Source organism: Girardinichthys multiradiatus, chromosome 19 (genome assembly GCF_021462225.1).
Source record: "Girardinichthys multiradiatus isolate DD_20200921_A chromosome 19, DD_fGirMul_XY1, whole genome shotgun sequence".
Taxonomy (NCBI): Eukaryota; Metazoa; Chordata; class Actinopteri; order Cyprinodontiformes; family Goodeidae; genus Girardinichthys; species Girardinichthys multiradiatus.
Window position 1 is genome coordinate 38,809,228 of NC_061811.1, and position 13,672 is coordinate 38,822,899.

At 38.4% G+C, this 13,672-nt stretch overlaps 1 protein-coding gene across 1 annotated transcript in view; it reads right to left on the reverse strand.

Moving 5' to 3' along the window:
* Window positions 1-300: 300 nt before the first annotated feature.
* Window positions 301-13,672, reverse strand: part of ehd4 (EH-domain containing 4) — a 66,612-nt gene continuing 53,240 nt past the window's right edge. Inside the window, exons 4-8 of the mRNA XM_047392844.1 lie at window positions 12,514-12,680; window positions 12,291-12,424; window positions 12,055-12,166; window positions 9,968-10,132; window positions 301-1,265 (exon numbers count right to left, since the gene is read on the reverse strand). Coding sequence (XP_047248800.1) covers window positions 708-1,265; window positions 9,968-10,132; window positions 12,055-12,166; window positions 12,291-12,424; window positions 12,514-12,680 — 1,136 coding nt within the window. The 3' untranslated portion in view covers window positions 301-707. The remainder of the gene's footprint in view (window positions 1,266-9,967; window positions 10,133-12,054; window positions 12,167-12,290; window positions 12,425-12,513; window positions 12,681-13,672) is intronic.

Below are 13,672 nucleotides of genomic sequence, written 5' to 3' on the forward strand. Positions count from 1 at the left end.
TGTTTTAACCAATTTGAATAATAAACTGAATCTGACTGCACTGTTTGATAGTTGGGATTAATTGGAAAGCATGTAGCTTACTTGAAATCTGTATGATTCGATTGAACTGACTTTGTAAAGTGCCTTGAGACGACATATGCTATGAATTGGCGCTATATAAATAAAACTGAATTGAATCGAATTCTAAGATGCAATTAAGCAATAAGAAAAATGCTAAAAATATTTATAAATCAGTCCAGATAAACACCAGGCTGTGTATGTTTGTTATGCATTGAATAAAAACATGCTTTGTTCTAATCCTTACAATATTAAAAAGAGGTCTTTAATTTGATAGGGAAACCTCATAGAAAGAAAAAATCCCAGTTCTGTACAATCCATGAGTCACATCAATTATACTGTAGCTGATTATTATAGTAAATGACAAACAGAAGACATGAATCCAAAAAAAAAGTTAAGGCAGGAAGTTTAGAGAGGTTAATGAGAATTTTTCTTTTTTCTATAACAAATCCCTCTTTCACACTAGTTTACAAATGAAACCAGACTTTTCCTCTCAGGAGTCTTTGACTTAGCTGAATTGTTTGAAATACAAACTCTTGTAACAAAAGTTATATATTTGATTGTTTAATCAGTTGCAGTTTTTCCACATTTAGACACTGTTCCATTACAGCCTGTCTCTTTGGTGGCTGGTTTGGCACCCTGTGAGCTCTCTAGTCCTCAGTGTGGTTGTACAGTGCATCTGCAGTGGGATTTTTACGATGGGATGGAGGGACAAGGTGATCGGGAAGCTCGGAGGGCAGCTCATATCCCTCCAGCTTAATCTGAATGAGATGCTGAGCGAGGGCAAACTCTTCATCATCAAGCATACCATCTCGATCACAGTCAGCTAGCTTCCAGATCTTTCCTAGCACAGTGTTGGGTAGCCGGGAATTCATCATCTCCTTCTTTGCATTGACGCCAGTGATCTTACCGTTAATGGGCATCAGTGTGTAGAAAATCTCATCATAACGGTGTTTGTCACGACTGACGATCCAATCGTCAGCATCTGCGCCGGCACTGATACCCTCACCATAGCCCCGACCAAAAGGTCCATCCTCAGAGCCCTCAAAAGCACCACCTGACACCATGGCTGGAGGTTGTTTGGACTCCTCTTCCCGGATCATTGCCATCAAAACTGCAATCTTGGTGGCCAGCATCTTATCCACTGATTCAATCAGTTTCATCTTCAGAGATGGAAACTTACTGAAATCATAGTGTTGCAGCATTTCCTGTAGATCAAAAAGAGACACACAGTCAATAAATAAACTGTCATTGTATTCACCTCTGCCTTTAGATAATCATATTTTATGGCTTAAATGAGCTTGTTTAACTCAACCCAAATTGATGTGTTATTAAGAAATGCAAGTCTCCTATGTATGTTTTAGTGTTCTGCAAGTTTGAAAAGCAATTAAATAGTAATTAGCAGTTTGACTGGAGTTAAATATGGACTTATTTACATCTTTGATGTAAAACCTTAATAAAAACAATGTTTGGCTCAAGTGTTTCTCTTTGGATTGGCAACATTAACAGCAGTTTATCCTAACCTTACATGTCACTGTGATAAATCTGAAAATCAAATTATCAGCTGTTTGCAGCATGACACAGCATCCCTGCTGACCTCTGTGCAACACCAAACCCTGTCTGAGTCAGTGCTGTATGTTCAGGCAGGACCAGTCTTTAAGAAAAATCCCATGCAGATGTCCCCTCATGCTCTTAGATTTCCTTCAGACAATATACAGTAAATATACACTGAGCAATCATCTGGAGACTGGAATTGACAATTTTCAGTTTGATAAGCCCCAACTTGTGGGCAATGGTCAGAAACTCAATCATAGATAAGGTTTTGTGGCATTATAAACTGATTTTGATTGGATTATATTATAACTAGGATCAAATTGGATTGTTTGTAAACAATACATTTGCATCTGTCTGTGTGACTGGATTTTATTGCTTTGATCTCATTATATAATTTTGGACATGAAATGATTTAGTGTGTCTTATAAAGTTCCTTGAGATGACATGCTATAAATTGGTGCTATGAATGAACTGCATTGCACTGGGGTATATGATGGCACCAGGGTGCAGCGCTTGCTGTCCACCACTGGCAAATGTGTTTGTGTTAACATTGTTTTTACTGTTATCCACAATAACCACTCTGCTGGTGTATGATCGTCCAGCTCTTTTGGACTTACTGTTTTCTGTTAGGGGCAGAAGTGTGATGGACAGAAAACCTAAACCCTTATTTTGTTGGGGGTAGCTTGTGACCTTTGCCGCCCCCTGGCAGCTTTGCTAGATGTACCTATATGGCGTAGACCAAAGCCTCTTGCATTGACAATATCCATAAAATTTGTGTTAATACCAGGTTAGTGTCCAACAAGACTTTTTTTCCTGAAGGATTTCTTCACTGCCATTGAACTGCCGTTGAGTCTAAAATTTTCTTTGTATTTTGCTGCTAGTAACCTGCCCATTTTTCTCTGCACACTTTGTGCTGAGGCAGACGGAAAAGTGAGTGCCTACAAATGCAGACAGATTTCTCTATCCACTTACTTCAACTATGAACTGTATTTGTACTTGGTTGATTCTGGCCAATACTGTGCGCAGTCATCGGTTATCCACCGATGACCAATAAGGATTTTTTAAATGAATTTTCAGATCTTCTGGCTAAAATCACACCTAAACATGATAGAGTCCTTATTATGGGAGATTTTAACATACATGTTTGTTTTCCTGACCAACCCCAGGTAAAGGGATTTTTAATCCTAATAGACTCTTAATTTGACCAAATTTGCAGCTGGGCCCACACATTTGATCTCGTTTTATATTCTGGTTTAACAGTTTTCTGCTAAAAAGACTTTGGAATTTCTTTATGGCTAAGGCAACTAATGTCATAACATTACAGTAAACCCAACCCAACTCTGCTCAGATATGCCCCCTGATTCTGACCCATAAATCTCTGATTTTGAGCCTGTGACTTTACCCTTTTTATTAGAGGTGGTCGGTCATCTAGAGCCTACCTACTCACTTTCCCCAAAGACTACTTAAGGAGGTTGTTTCTTCTGTTATGAACATCAGTTTTATGTCAGAATGGTTCATAGACTCGAAGCATGCAAATGTGTAACAACTCCTCAAAAAACATAGCCCAGATCCCAACAAACTGTCAACTAAGATTTGTTAAACTGTTGTCACAATTTTGGGTTTTAGAATAGATGGCTTGTCTTTTAACTTGAACACAAAAGAAAGACCACACAATTCCTGTTTCAGCCTCCCTGGACTGGCTGCCTGTCTGTTTAAGAATTTATTTTAGAGTTATTTTATTTATTTTTAAATCTCTAAATGGTCTTGCCCCAACCTACCTCTCTGAGCTCTTACATGTGTATTCCCCCTTTTGGTAACTCAAGTCAGCAGACCAGCTACTCCTGGACATGGCTAAAATGAAGCAGAAGCCTAGAAGGAACAGGGCTTTTGCAGTATAAGCCCCAAAGGTGTAGAACTTGCTGCCACTCAATGTTAGACAAGCCACTTCTCTTTCCATTGGCTTTTGACCAATGGAAAGGACATTTTCATTGGTCAAAGAGCTTTGATACAAAAAGGTATTTTATTATTTGGTCTACTGCTTTTTTATTATTTAAAATTATATTATTTTAGTTTTTTTCTGCTTTTATAATATTTTTAATTTATTGATGTAGGTCTTGTATTTTGCTCTTTTAAATATATGTTGTGACATCATCACAGCTTCTAATAAAAAAATCATGATTCAAAGAAATAACAGCTTGAATGAGGTTATATTATGTCATAGCATAAATCTTTAAAAATGTATAAAAAAATGTTTTTGTTTTTGGTAAAATTTTAATTAGAACATACTAGGGATGGGCATTTAAAGTATCTTTTATAATTATCATTAGCTGCGAAATGCAGCCTACAGAAGTCATCATGGGACCTACAGCAGACTCTTGCCAGTCTTCGAGGGGTAAGTCCAAGTCAAGTCTTTGAGGACAAGTCCCAAGTCAAATCTCAAGTCTTGTAGCAGCAAGTCCAAGTCAAGTCTCAAAGAACTGAAATAAACATTATCTCATCAAATCTATTAAATATAGTGCAGCTCTAAGCCTGCATCGCTGTATGACAGAATTCCAAACCTGTACTGTTACTGTACTGCCCTAAATTATTACATGCACATTTAATAATCATCTTTCAAATTGATCGAATTTAATATTTACCCTATTAGAATTGTAAATAAGAGTTTGTTCTGTAAAAAAAATAACAGAAAGAGATTAAAACATCTAATGTTGAATTTTTGAATGAATCAAATACAGTGCTTTTTGTGTTTGCAATGATTAGTGTAACAACTGTTATCCATGTTTTCATATTGTCCACTCCTTCACTATATAGTGAACTAAAAAGGTCTGGAGGATTTTTCTCTCCTCACTCCAAGCTGCAGAATTTTTAATAATATTGGAAAACCATTTTTAATCCAAATTTAAAACCTTTGTTCTGAATTCTAAACAATAAAGAACTTTAAATGTAAGGTATAAATTTAAACATATTAATGGGACAAAGTGTAGTAGGTAACAAAAATAGTAGTTTTGCTATTTTGCTATTTTAATGTGAATTGATCAGGATGTCTTTTTTTCATTTTTAAACTTAAGTGCCCTGGTATTGTTGCAGCTACTGTGGGGAGAACAAGTATTTGATACATTGCTGATTTTGCAGGTTTTCCTACTTCTAAAGCATCTAGAAGTCTTAATTTTTATCATAGGTACTCTTCAGTGACAGAATCTAAAAAATAATCCAGAAAATCACATTCTGTTATTTTGAAGTAATTAATTTGCATTTATTGTATGACAAAAATATTTGATCACCTAACAACCAGTAAGAATTCTGACTCTCACAGGCCTGTTAGTTCTTCTTTAAGAAGCCCTCCTGTTCTCCACTCATTACCTGTATTAACTGCACCTGTTTGAACTTGTTATCTGTATAAAAGACATCTGTCCACACACTCAATCAAACAAACTCCAACCTCTCCACAATGGCCAAGACCAGAGAGCTGTGTAAGAACATCAGGGATAAAATAGTAGACCTGCACAAGGCTGGGATGGTCTACAGAAAAATAGCCAAGCAGCTTGGTGAGAAGACAGCAACAGTTGGAGCAATTCTTAGAAAATGGAAGAAGTTCAAGATGACGGTCAGTCTCCCTTGGTCTGGGGCTCCATGCAAGATCTCACCTCGTGGAGCATCAGTGATCATGAGGAAGGTGAAGGTGAGGGATCAGCCTAGAACTACACAGCAGGACCTAGTCAATGACCTGAAGAGAGCTGGGACCACAGTCTCAAAGAAGACCATTAGTAACACACTACGCTGCCATGGATTAAACTCCTGCAGCAGACGCAAGGTCCTCCTGCTCAAGCCAGTGCATGTCCAGGTCCATCGGAAGTTTGTCAATGACCATCTGGATGATCCAGAGGAGGAATGGAAGAAGGTCATGTGGTCTGATGAGACAAAAATAGAGCTTTCTGGTCTAAACTCCACTCACTGTGTTTGGAGGAAGAAGGAGGATAAGTACAACCCCAAGAACACCATCCCAACGTGAAGCATGGAGGTGGCAGATGATGGTAGAAGAGATTACACTCTCCACAACAGACTTATAGAAGATATGCAGCATCTTGCTGCAAACACCGAAGGTCCTAAGCTTCCTCAAGAAGCACAGTCTGCTCTGTCCCTTCTTGTAGATGGCTTCATAGTTGCATCTCCACTTCAGTCTGTTGTCCAGGTGAACACCAAGATATTTCTACTCCTCCACCACCTCCACCTCTTCCCCCATTATGGAAATAGTTTAAATAGGATAATAGGAAATAGGCAGTGTGTATCAAATACTTGTTCTTCCCACTGTAACTTAACAGTGAGGTAATATCAAAGGTAATTTTTTTTTTTGTTCAGAAATTATCCAAAGTGATTTAATACAACATTCAGTTGGGGAGACATTCATGTGGTCATTATTTTGAAGCTAAGCTAACATAAACAGATTGGTATGAGCTATTAACATCCCATAAATCACCAACTGATTGATGTTTAGCTGTAATGGAAGATGAGCAAGGAGGAAACCTTTGCTCTCTCAGAAGAACATACTGGATTCCCACTAGAGAGCAATGTTGGATAAGCAGTCCTCAGTAACGCAGTAGCTAAGACTACTAATTCTGCCCTGGGGTCCTTTACATGTGCCTCATGCAGTTCCTAATTTTCTTTGCAGCAGAGCAAACAAAGGATTTGTAAGCGTGGCTAAACACAAGTAACTTCAATATTCAATAATATGGCACATTAAATATGCTGCACTGTTCTGTTAATGTTTAATTCCTGCATGAATGCTTGATATGTCTTTTTTCTGTAGGTTTGCAATAAAATTATTCATCTTTGTTACTGAACTGAATAAGACACTGTAGTGCGCCATTTAGCTATGTTACCATTAGATATATTTTTAATTTATGTTGTTTGCGGTTGTGCATGCAACGGCTCATAAATGCATTGTAATTCAGGAATGGACACAGTTTGAGCTTTCAGTAAATTTGTAAAATCTGATCTTGTTCTTTGGACAGATGAGTCTAAAATCGGATTATCTGGACACCAGAAAAGAGGACATGTTTTGCATAAGCTAATAAACAGCATTCCAGGAAAGGAACGTCAAACCAACTATGAAGCATGTAGGTGGATGTGGCATGGTTTGCTGCAGCAGGACCTGGCCACCTCACCCTTAGAAAATCCACCATGAATTCTATTGTGTATCAGAGGGTGCCTGTAAAGCGTGAAAGTATCTGTAGAAAAATGAAAGATGAAGCCGAACTGAACCCTACAACATGCCCAGATCTTGATCTCATTGGGATGTTATGGGCTGATTTGAAACCAGCTAAACCCAACATAAGAGAAACCCCTCAAACACATCAAAGCTGAGTGAGGAGTGTGACACACTTTCTTCAGACTGATGTCAAAGACTAGTGGATAACAAGTCTATCACTGAAGTTATTTTAGCCAAAGGGGGTGAGACTACATATTAGGGGGTTTGGTGTCCTAATTATTTTCTCAGCTAGAAAACATATTTTGTTAATATCTTGTTTTTAAAAAGGTAATTTTCTTTTGTTCAGAGAAATTAAATGGATTACTTTTCCAGACAAACAAAATTAGTTTAGACATCAACGTGTGAATATGTCCTAATAAAGAACTGTATATTTAGGGCAGGGTGAGGGTTCTAGAATATAGCTACTCAAAGTGGCAGCATGTTGGAGTAGCTCCGTTATATTTATTCTGATTCATTCTTTGTAAAACGTTTTATTTTTCCTTTTCTGGTTGAGGGATCGATTGTTTTGAATGATTATTCACTCTGGTTTTGGATGCTAGGTACTAGGTTTTCTTTTGTTTTTGTTTTTTTACAACCAGTACATGCTGATTAACATCTCAAATGTTTAAATAATATTTGAACTATGGCCCAAAATCCCTAATCAGATGTCGTGGATGTAGAGCAGGAGCAAAGAGCAGAGATAGAAGGACACATTTGAAACAATCTCTTCCATCAATCATAATAGGCAACATGAGATCTTTGGCAAACAAATTGTATGGACTTTAAGTGCTAACAAGGAACCCTGCCAGACCATTAACATTGCAGTATTATGTGTACCACCAAGACGGAGCTGCTGGATAATATCCCTAACCACAGCATCTTGTCCATATCATTCCCCTTCAGTTGTTGCTAAGCTACAGACACAGCACCCCAGTGGCCTGTAGCAATATCTGGTGATTTTGACCATGCTTCCCTCTCTGCTATACTTTCAATGGTTCAACAGTCTGGCCAGCTGCTCCACCAGAAAAAACAAAACGTTGGATTTGTTTATCCAAATGTCAAGGACTCATACATCTCTAAAGCAAGACTTCATCCACGCAAATCAGATCATATTTTTGTTTTTCTTTGCTTGGAATATAAACCCTTTGTTATTAGGCAACCTTTAATAAGAACTGTGAGGAGATGGTCACATGAAGTTAAGGAAGCCCTGCTGGGCTGTTTTGAGGCTACTGACTGGTACGCACATGGAGAGGACATCAATGCCACACCAACCCCATAGTGCGATGCTTCCCCAATAACAAACCCTGCATCACCAGTGACCTGAATCAACTGCTAAACAAGAAAAAAAAAGGCACACAGGGACCTTTTGAGGAGTATACAGAAGCAACTTAAAGTCAAGATTAGAAGCGGCAGCTGGAGAGACTGAACAAGAACAAGGCTGTAGTTCCAGAAGGTGTAAGCCTGACGAATTCTGCAGCACCTCTTCAACTTTAGCCTGAACCAAGGTTCCAGTGCTGTAAGAAGACATCTTGCCTTGTTCCAATACCAAAGAAAAACTAATCCATCACTCCTTAACAACTACAGACCTGTTGCCCTGACATCCCACATCATGAGTGTCCAGGACAGACTCCTGTTGGCCCACCTGAGTAAGCAAAGAAACACCTTTCAATACCTTGTGCAGTTTGCTTATCACCGTATAGTTGGAGTTGAAGACAACATCATACACCTGCTTCAACAAACCCGCTGTCATTTGGGCATAGCAGGCGGCACTGTGGGGATCATGTTCTCTAATGCATTTTACACCATTCAGCCTGAATAGGTATGCTGAATTGATAAATACTTTTCCACCCAAAGCTAATGAAAACATTGCATTTAACTTCTTAGATTACATTTTTAATATAGAAATGTGGGCTTTTTGATCTGCAGCAAAATGCTGTAGATCTTCTAGAAGGCTGTTGCGGTGAGTGATCATGTGATGGCCTAAAAAAGCTCAACAAGCTGATAAACAAGGCTGGTTTTGTTCTGAGGACTGCTCTGGTACATCCGGAGATGATTGTGTAATCAGATAGAGGCTTGGTAAAAAGTCTCATGGAGAACCCTGAGTGTTCTCTTCATTAGACTGTATTACAATCAGTCAAAGGCTTTTCAGATCCACTGCGGTACTGACCACTACAGGAGATCCTGCCCACAGCATCACAATCCAAAACATCTCTTTGAAGAAACTGTTATTATATATAGGAGTTACAACAAAATTTTATTTCCCTTTTAGAGAAATCAAGTATTTTTGAATTCATTTAAAAATAATAGAGTGTTCTAATTTTTCCACATTGCTGTTTAAAGGCCTTTTTCAGGACACTGTGTGCATGTCAGCTGAGCACACATCTCACTAGGGGACTGAGAACTCTCAAACATCCACTCTTGCCAACTACTCGGGAAAACAGACACCCACTATCAGCATAAAATCTCCCTGCAGGAATCACAGACCAGCTGCAGTTCAGTTCATTCTGTCCTAAGGGTCGAAAGCTTCTATAGCATCACACAAACAGTTGTGGTTCAAAAAAACATTCAGGCTTCTACTTTTTTCTTGTCACATCATCTCAACAGTTTTCATCAGCAGGAACACGTGTCCAACAAACTGCCTGAGCAGCATTATCACTGTGCACAGAGAACAGCAGGGCAGATGCAGATTGTGTAACTTAACAATAACCCTTTTCTAACTCAGAATGTCCTACAAGTTGTAAACAATAAGTATTCTTTGCTAATAACTAGTGTTGTAGGCAACAACTTGTACTGCCCTTTATTTATAAGTAGGCTCTGCAGTTATCAAGAACACCTTTTAAAAATATATCTAATCTGATCTGTGGATAGTTGTATAAATCGGTTTCTAAAATTCCACTCAGGGAAAATAAAGATTTATCTGTAACAGTTTTTTATTGGTGCTGCCAGGATTTGTTTGTGTCCAGGTTAGTTTGTTTTCATTTTCCTTATTAACCAAAACTAAGACTTGTATTGCAGAAATGCAACCTTCTGTATGATTAGCTGTGTTTGAACCAGCCACACTGCAGAAACATATTTGGTTGGTTTTAAATGGGACAGAATATCTGCTTCTACCTGCATCTTGGTGACATTAGGGAAGTCTCCAGGGCTAATGTGATGCTCTCTCTGCAGGATAGTGTAGATCTCTGGTAGCCTCATGATCAGCTCTTCCTTCTTCTTTTCACGGCCAAAAAGAGAAGGCATCTCCTTCTTCAGGTAGCTGATGATGTAAGCGTGCACCTGTGGGAAAAAACAAGATTTTAGAGCATGGCCTTGGGCAATTTGATGACAAAGAAACAGTTTGGAATTCAGTTGAACTCAGATATTTCCATACACACACTCATTGTCTGACACTGAATTAGACTAAACATTTTGTTTGGGGTCAGTTAAGAGTTACCAAAATTATTTCTATTTGCTGAAGGACGAAATAAAGAGAGCCAAATCTTTTATACATTTTTCAAATTTAGAAATGTACATACATTCCCTTAATGTTTGATAGGATTGTATGTTTATGATAAAACAATTATATCCTATCCTAAGCTTTTCACAATATTTTTCCCAGCCCAGTCCTCCTGACAGAACCGCTCTAACTGGGCCAGGTTTGTAGGTCACCTTGCTCACACACACATTCTCAGCTGTGCCCACAAATGTTTTATGGCACTGAGATCAGGGCTTTGCAATGGCCACTCCAAAACATTGACTTTGTTGTCCTTAAGCCACTTTCTAAGTTATCCAATAATATACTTAGGATCCATTTAGAATCCCCATTTGTGCCTAAAGCTTTAACTTCCTGACTGATGTCTAGAGATGTTGCTTCCATCTTTTCATTTTGTGAAGTGCACCAGTCCATCTTGCAGCATAACACCACCACGACATGATGCTGCCACTCCTGTACTTTACAGTTGGGATGGTGTTCTCAGACTTGCAAGGTTCCCTCTTTTTCTTTCAAGTATAACAATGATCATTATGGCCGAACACTTTAGTTTTAGCTTCATTAGACCACAAGACATGTCTCCAAAAGTGAAGATTATTGTTTCTGAGAGCATTTGCAAAAAGCCTAGTCTTATTTTTATTTTGCTTATGGAGTATTGGCTTCTTCTTCTCTGAGTGGCCATTCAGTCCATGTTGGTACATGACTCCTTTCATTATGGATAATGATACACTCTTCAGAAGGTCTTTAGCTTTGGCTTTGGGGTTGAATCACACGTCCATCTGTGGGACACAGAACCCATCTCCTTTCTGAAAAGCATTATGGCTGGACATTCCCATGCTGTTTATACTTGCAGTTAATTGTTTGAACAGCTGAACGGGGAACTTTCCAGTAATTGGACCCAAGGATGAACCAGACTTGTGGAAGTCCACAATTCTCATCCTGATATTACGGTTGTTTTCTTAAATTGTTTTTATGATGTCGCAACAAGGCTTTGTGTTTTAGGTGTTCCTCCATCTCCAAGTGTACCTCCAGTTAACTCATGTTGTGGATTAACCTATCAGAAGCTTACAAAACAACGACATCATCATCTGGGGTTTCGCAAGTTGTTTAAAGCCATATCAATTCTAGTGTCGCTTCTGAATTTTAAGGAAGATAATAAAAAATTTTTTTTCCATTATTCGGGTAATATAATAATTGTGATAATTGTAACTGACCTAAAACAGGAAAAGTTTAATCTGACCTAATTTCAGACATTTAGAAAATAATACTTAAGTATAGTGTATTTAAATAGCTAGTTTTAACTGTATGTGTCTTTTTTTGAATCATAAATGACAGTTTCAGCGCTTTAAAATACTGAGAATTTCTGATTGCTTCCAGGCTGACATCCAAACGAGGCTCAAAATTCAGAATATTCAGACATCGCAGTATTTCATCATTAAGTTATTTTTACAATATATCATGGTAATATTTGAAAATTTGCAGAATATAACATTGGGAGTAAATCTTTTTTACATGAATGTAGAGTACTGCTTTTTCGAAAACATAAAAAACAAATTAGAAACTAAATCTTAATGCAACAGTTTGAAAATAACCAGTAAAATTTTACAGCCAACTAATTGCTTTAAATACTAAAAGTTCAAGAATTTTCATTACATTGTGGATACCAAAGAACATTTATTAATGTTCCCGTGTTTCCCTAAGCATCTGAATATGTAAATTATTTTCTCACCTTTGCCAGCCTTGCTCTCTTGATGAGGTCATTGAGTTTACGGAGTGCAGCATTCCTTGGAAGACTCTGGATATCCCGAAAGAGATCCTGAGACTCAGCCTCGAACAGGCGCCTAAAGATGAGGATAATTGAAGTATTATACTTTACAAACAACAACCAAAACTGTCCAATAATGAACAGAGTGAACATCATTATGTGTGCACTGGGTTTTGAATGAGTGAATTTTTGAGTGAGACCTGTTCTCAGTGTTCTGCAGTGGTTTGGCCCAAAAGGAGCCCAGATAGACTCTCACCACCTCTGGGGTATTAATCACCTTCCCCAGTGACCACATGAGGGCACCGTACACCCGCATTAACTGCTGGGTGTCCACCTATGCACAGAGAGGAGAGGGAGCTGCTCAGAGCGACAAAGACAAGTACAGATTAACTTTAGTGTCTAGATTCACTCTGCCCATCAAACCTGGTCCGCCTTGTTGAGGACAACTCGGATCTTGTCATCTTGTCCCTTAAATGCTTTGATGGCTTCAGAGAACTCGTCAGAAATATCCAGTTTGTGGGCATCAAATAGCAGGATGATCCTGTCCACCCGCTCTCCAAACCAGCGTAGAACCTCTGCAAAGTCATAACCTGATGGTGGATGGAAGGGGAGACAAAGGGTTATTAGAAAAACTCCATATTATCTAAGAGCTCTGAAGTTGTTGTATAAACGTGTCTATAGGGCAAGCTAAGTGAGTAATCATGCCAACACATCATGTTTTACTTGTTAAACATGTAGAAAAGAGTCCACACTCCACTGCTGATTAGCAAACAAGCTTATTCAAAAATTGTCCAAGATACAAGGAAGTTATTGACTTAATGGCCTGAGATACTTTTTCAAACTCAGCACACACATCTGTTTGAGTTATTCTTTGGCAGAACACAACGTTTTTGGAGGAGATGTACAAACTTTGAGGGCATATTCGTTGAACTTTTGTGCCTTTTAATTGTGTGGGTGTATTTTTTTGAAGTGTGTAAAGTCATCTGTGGCAGTGTGGGTGTGGCCACTCAGATAACAGTGAGCTCAGACCTGGAAACTCAACCCAAGGCAAAAGGTTTTCAACGTAAAATGGAAATTTCCATCAAGAGAAAAAAGTCCTGCTCCCTAAGTGATTGTGCTCCAGCTGGGCGTATCTCCCACCTGTACACGAAGTTGGTGTTTTTAAGAGAATCTTTAATCTTTAAAGATTGCTTACAGGCAACAACTCAATAAACTATATTTATACTTCAAACACCTACAAGTACATTAAGATGAAACTCAGTCATTTCAGTGTTGTTTTATGCAGTATATTGAGTATAGGATATTACTTTTTCGATGTATACCCTGAGGACCACAACGGAAAAAAAATTGTCCACATAAACTCTGATGTAGCTGAGAAATGTCATCTTCAGTTTCTGCTGCACAGCTGATTGAATGACGAATCGTTGCCATACATACAGAGTTTACTTTAACTCATACAGAAATCATCCAGACTTTAACTATTCCTGTATGGTCCTTTAACAGGGTTTTACAATGGAATATTCCACATCTAGTGTCTGTTACTGTTCCTCTGTAACTCTGCTGGGAGTAACAATTAGAAATA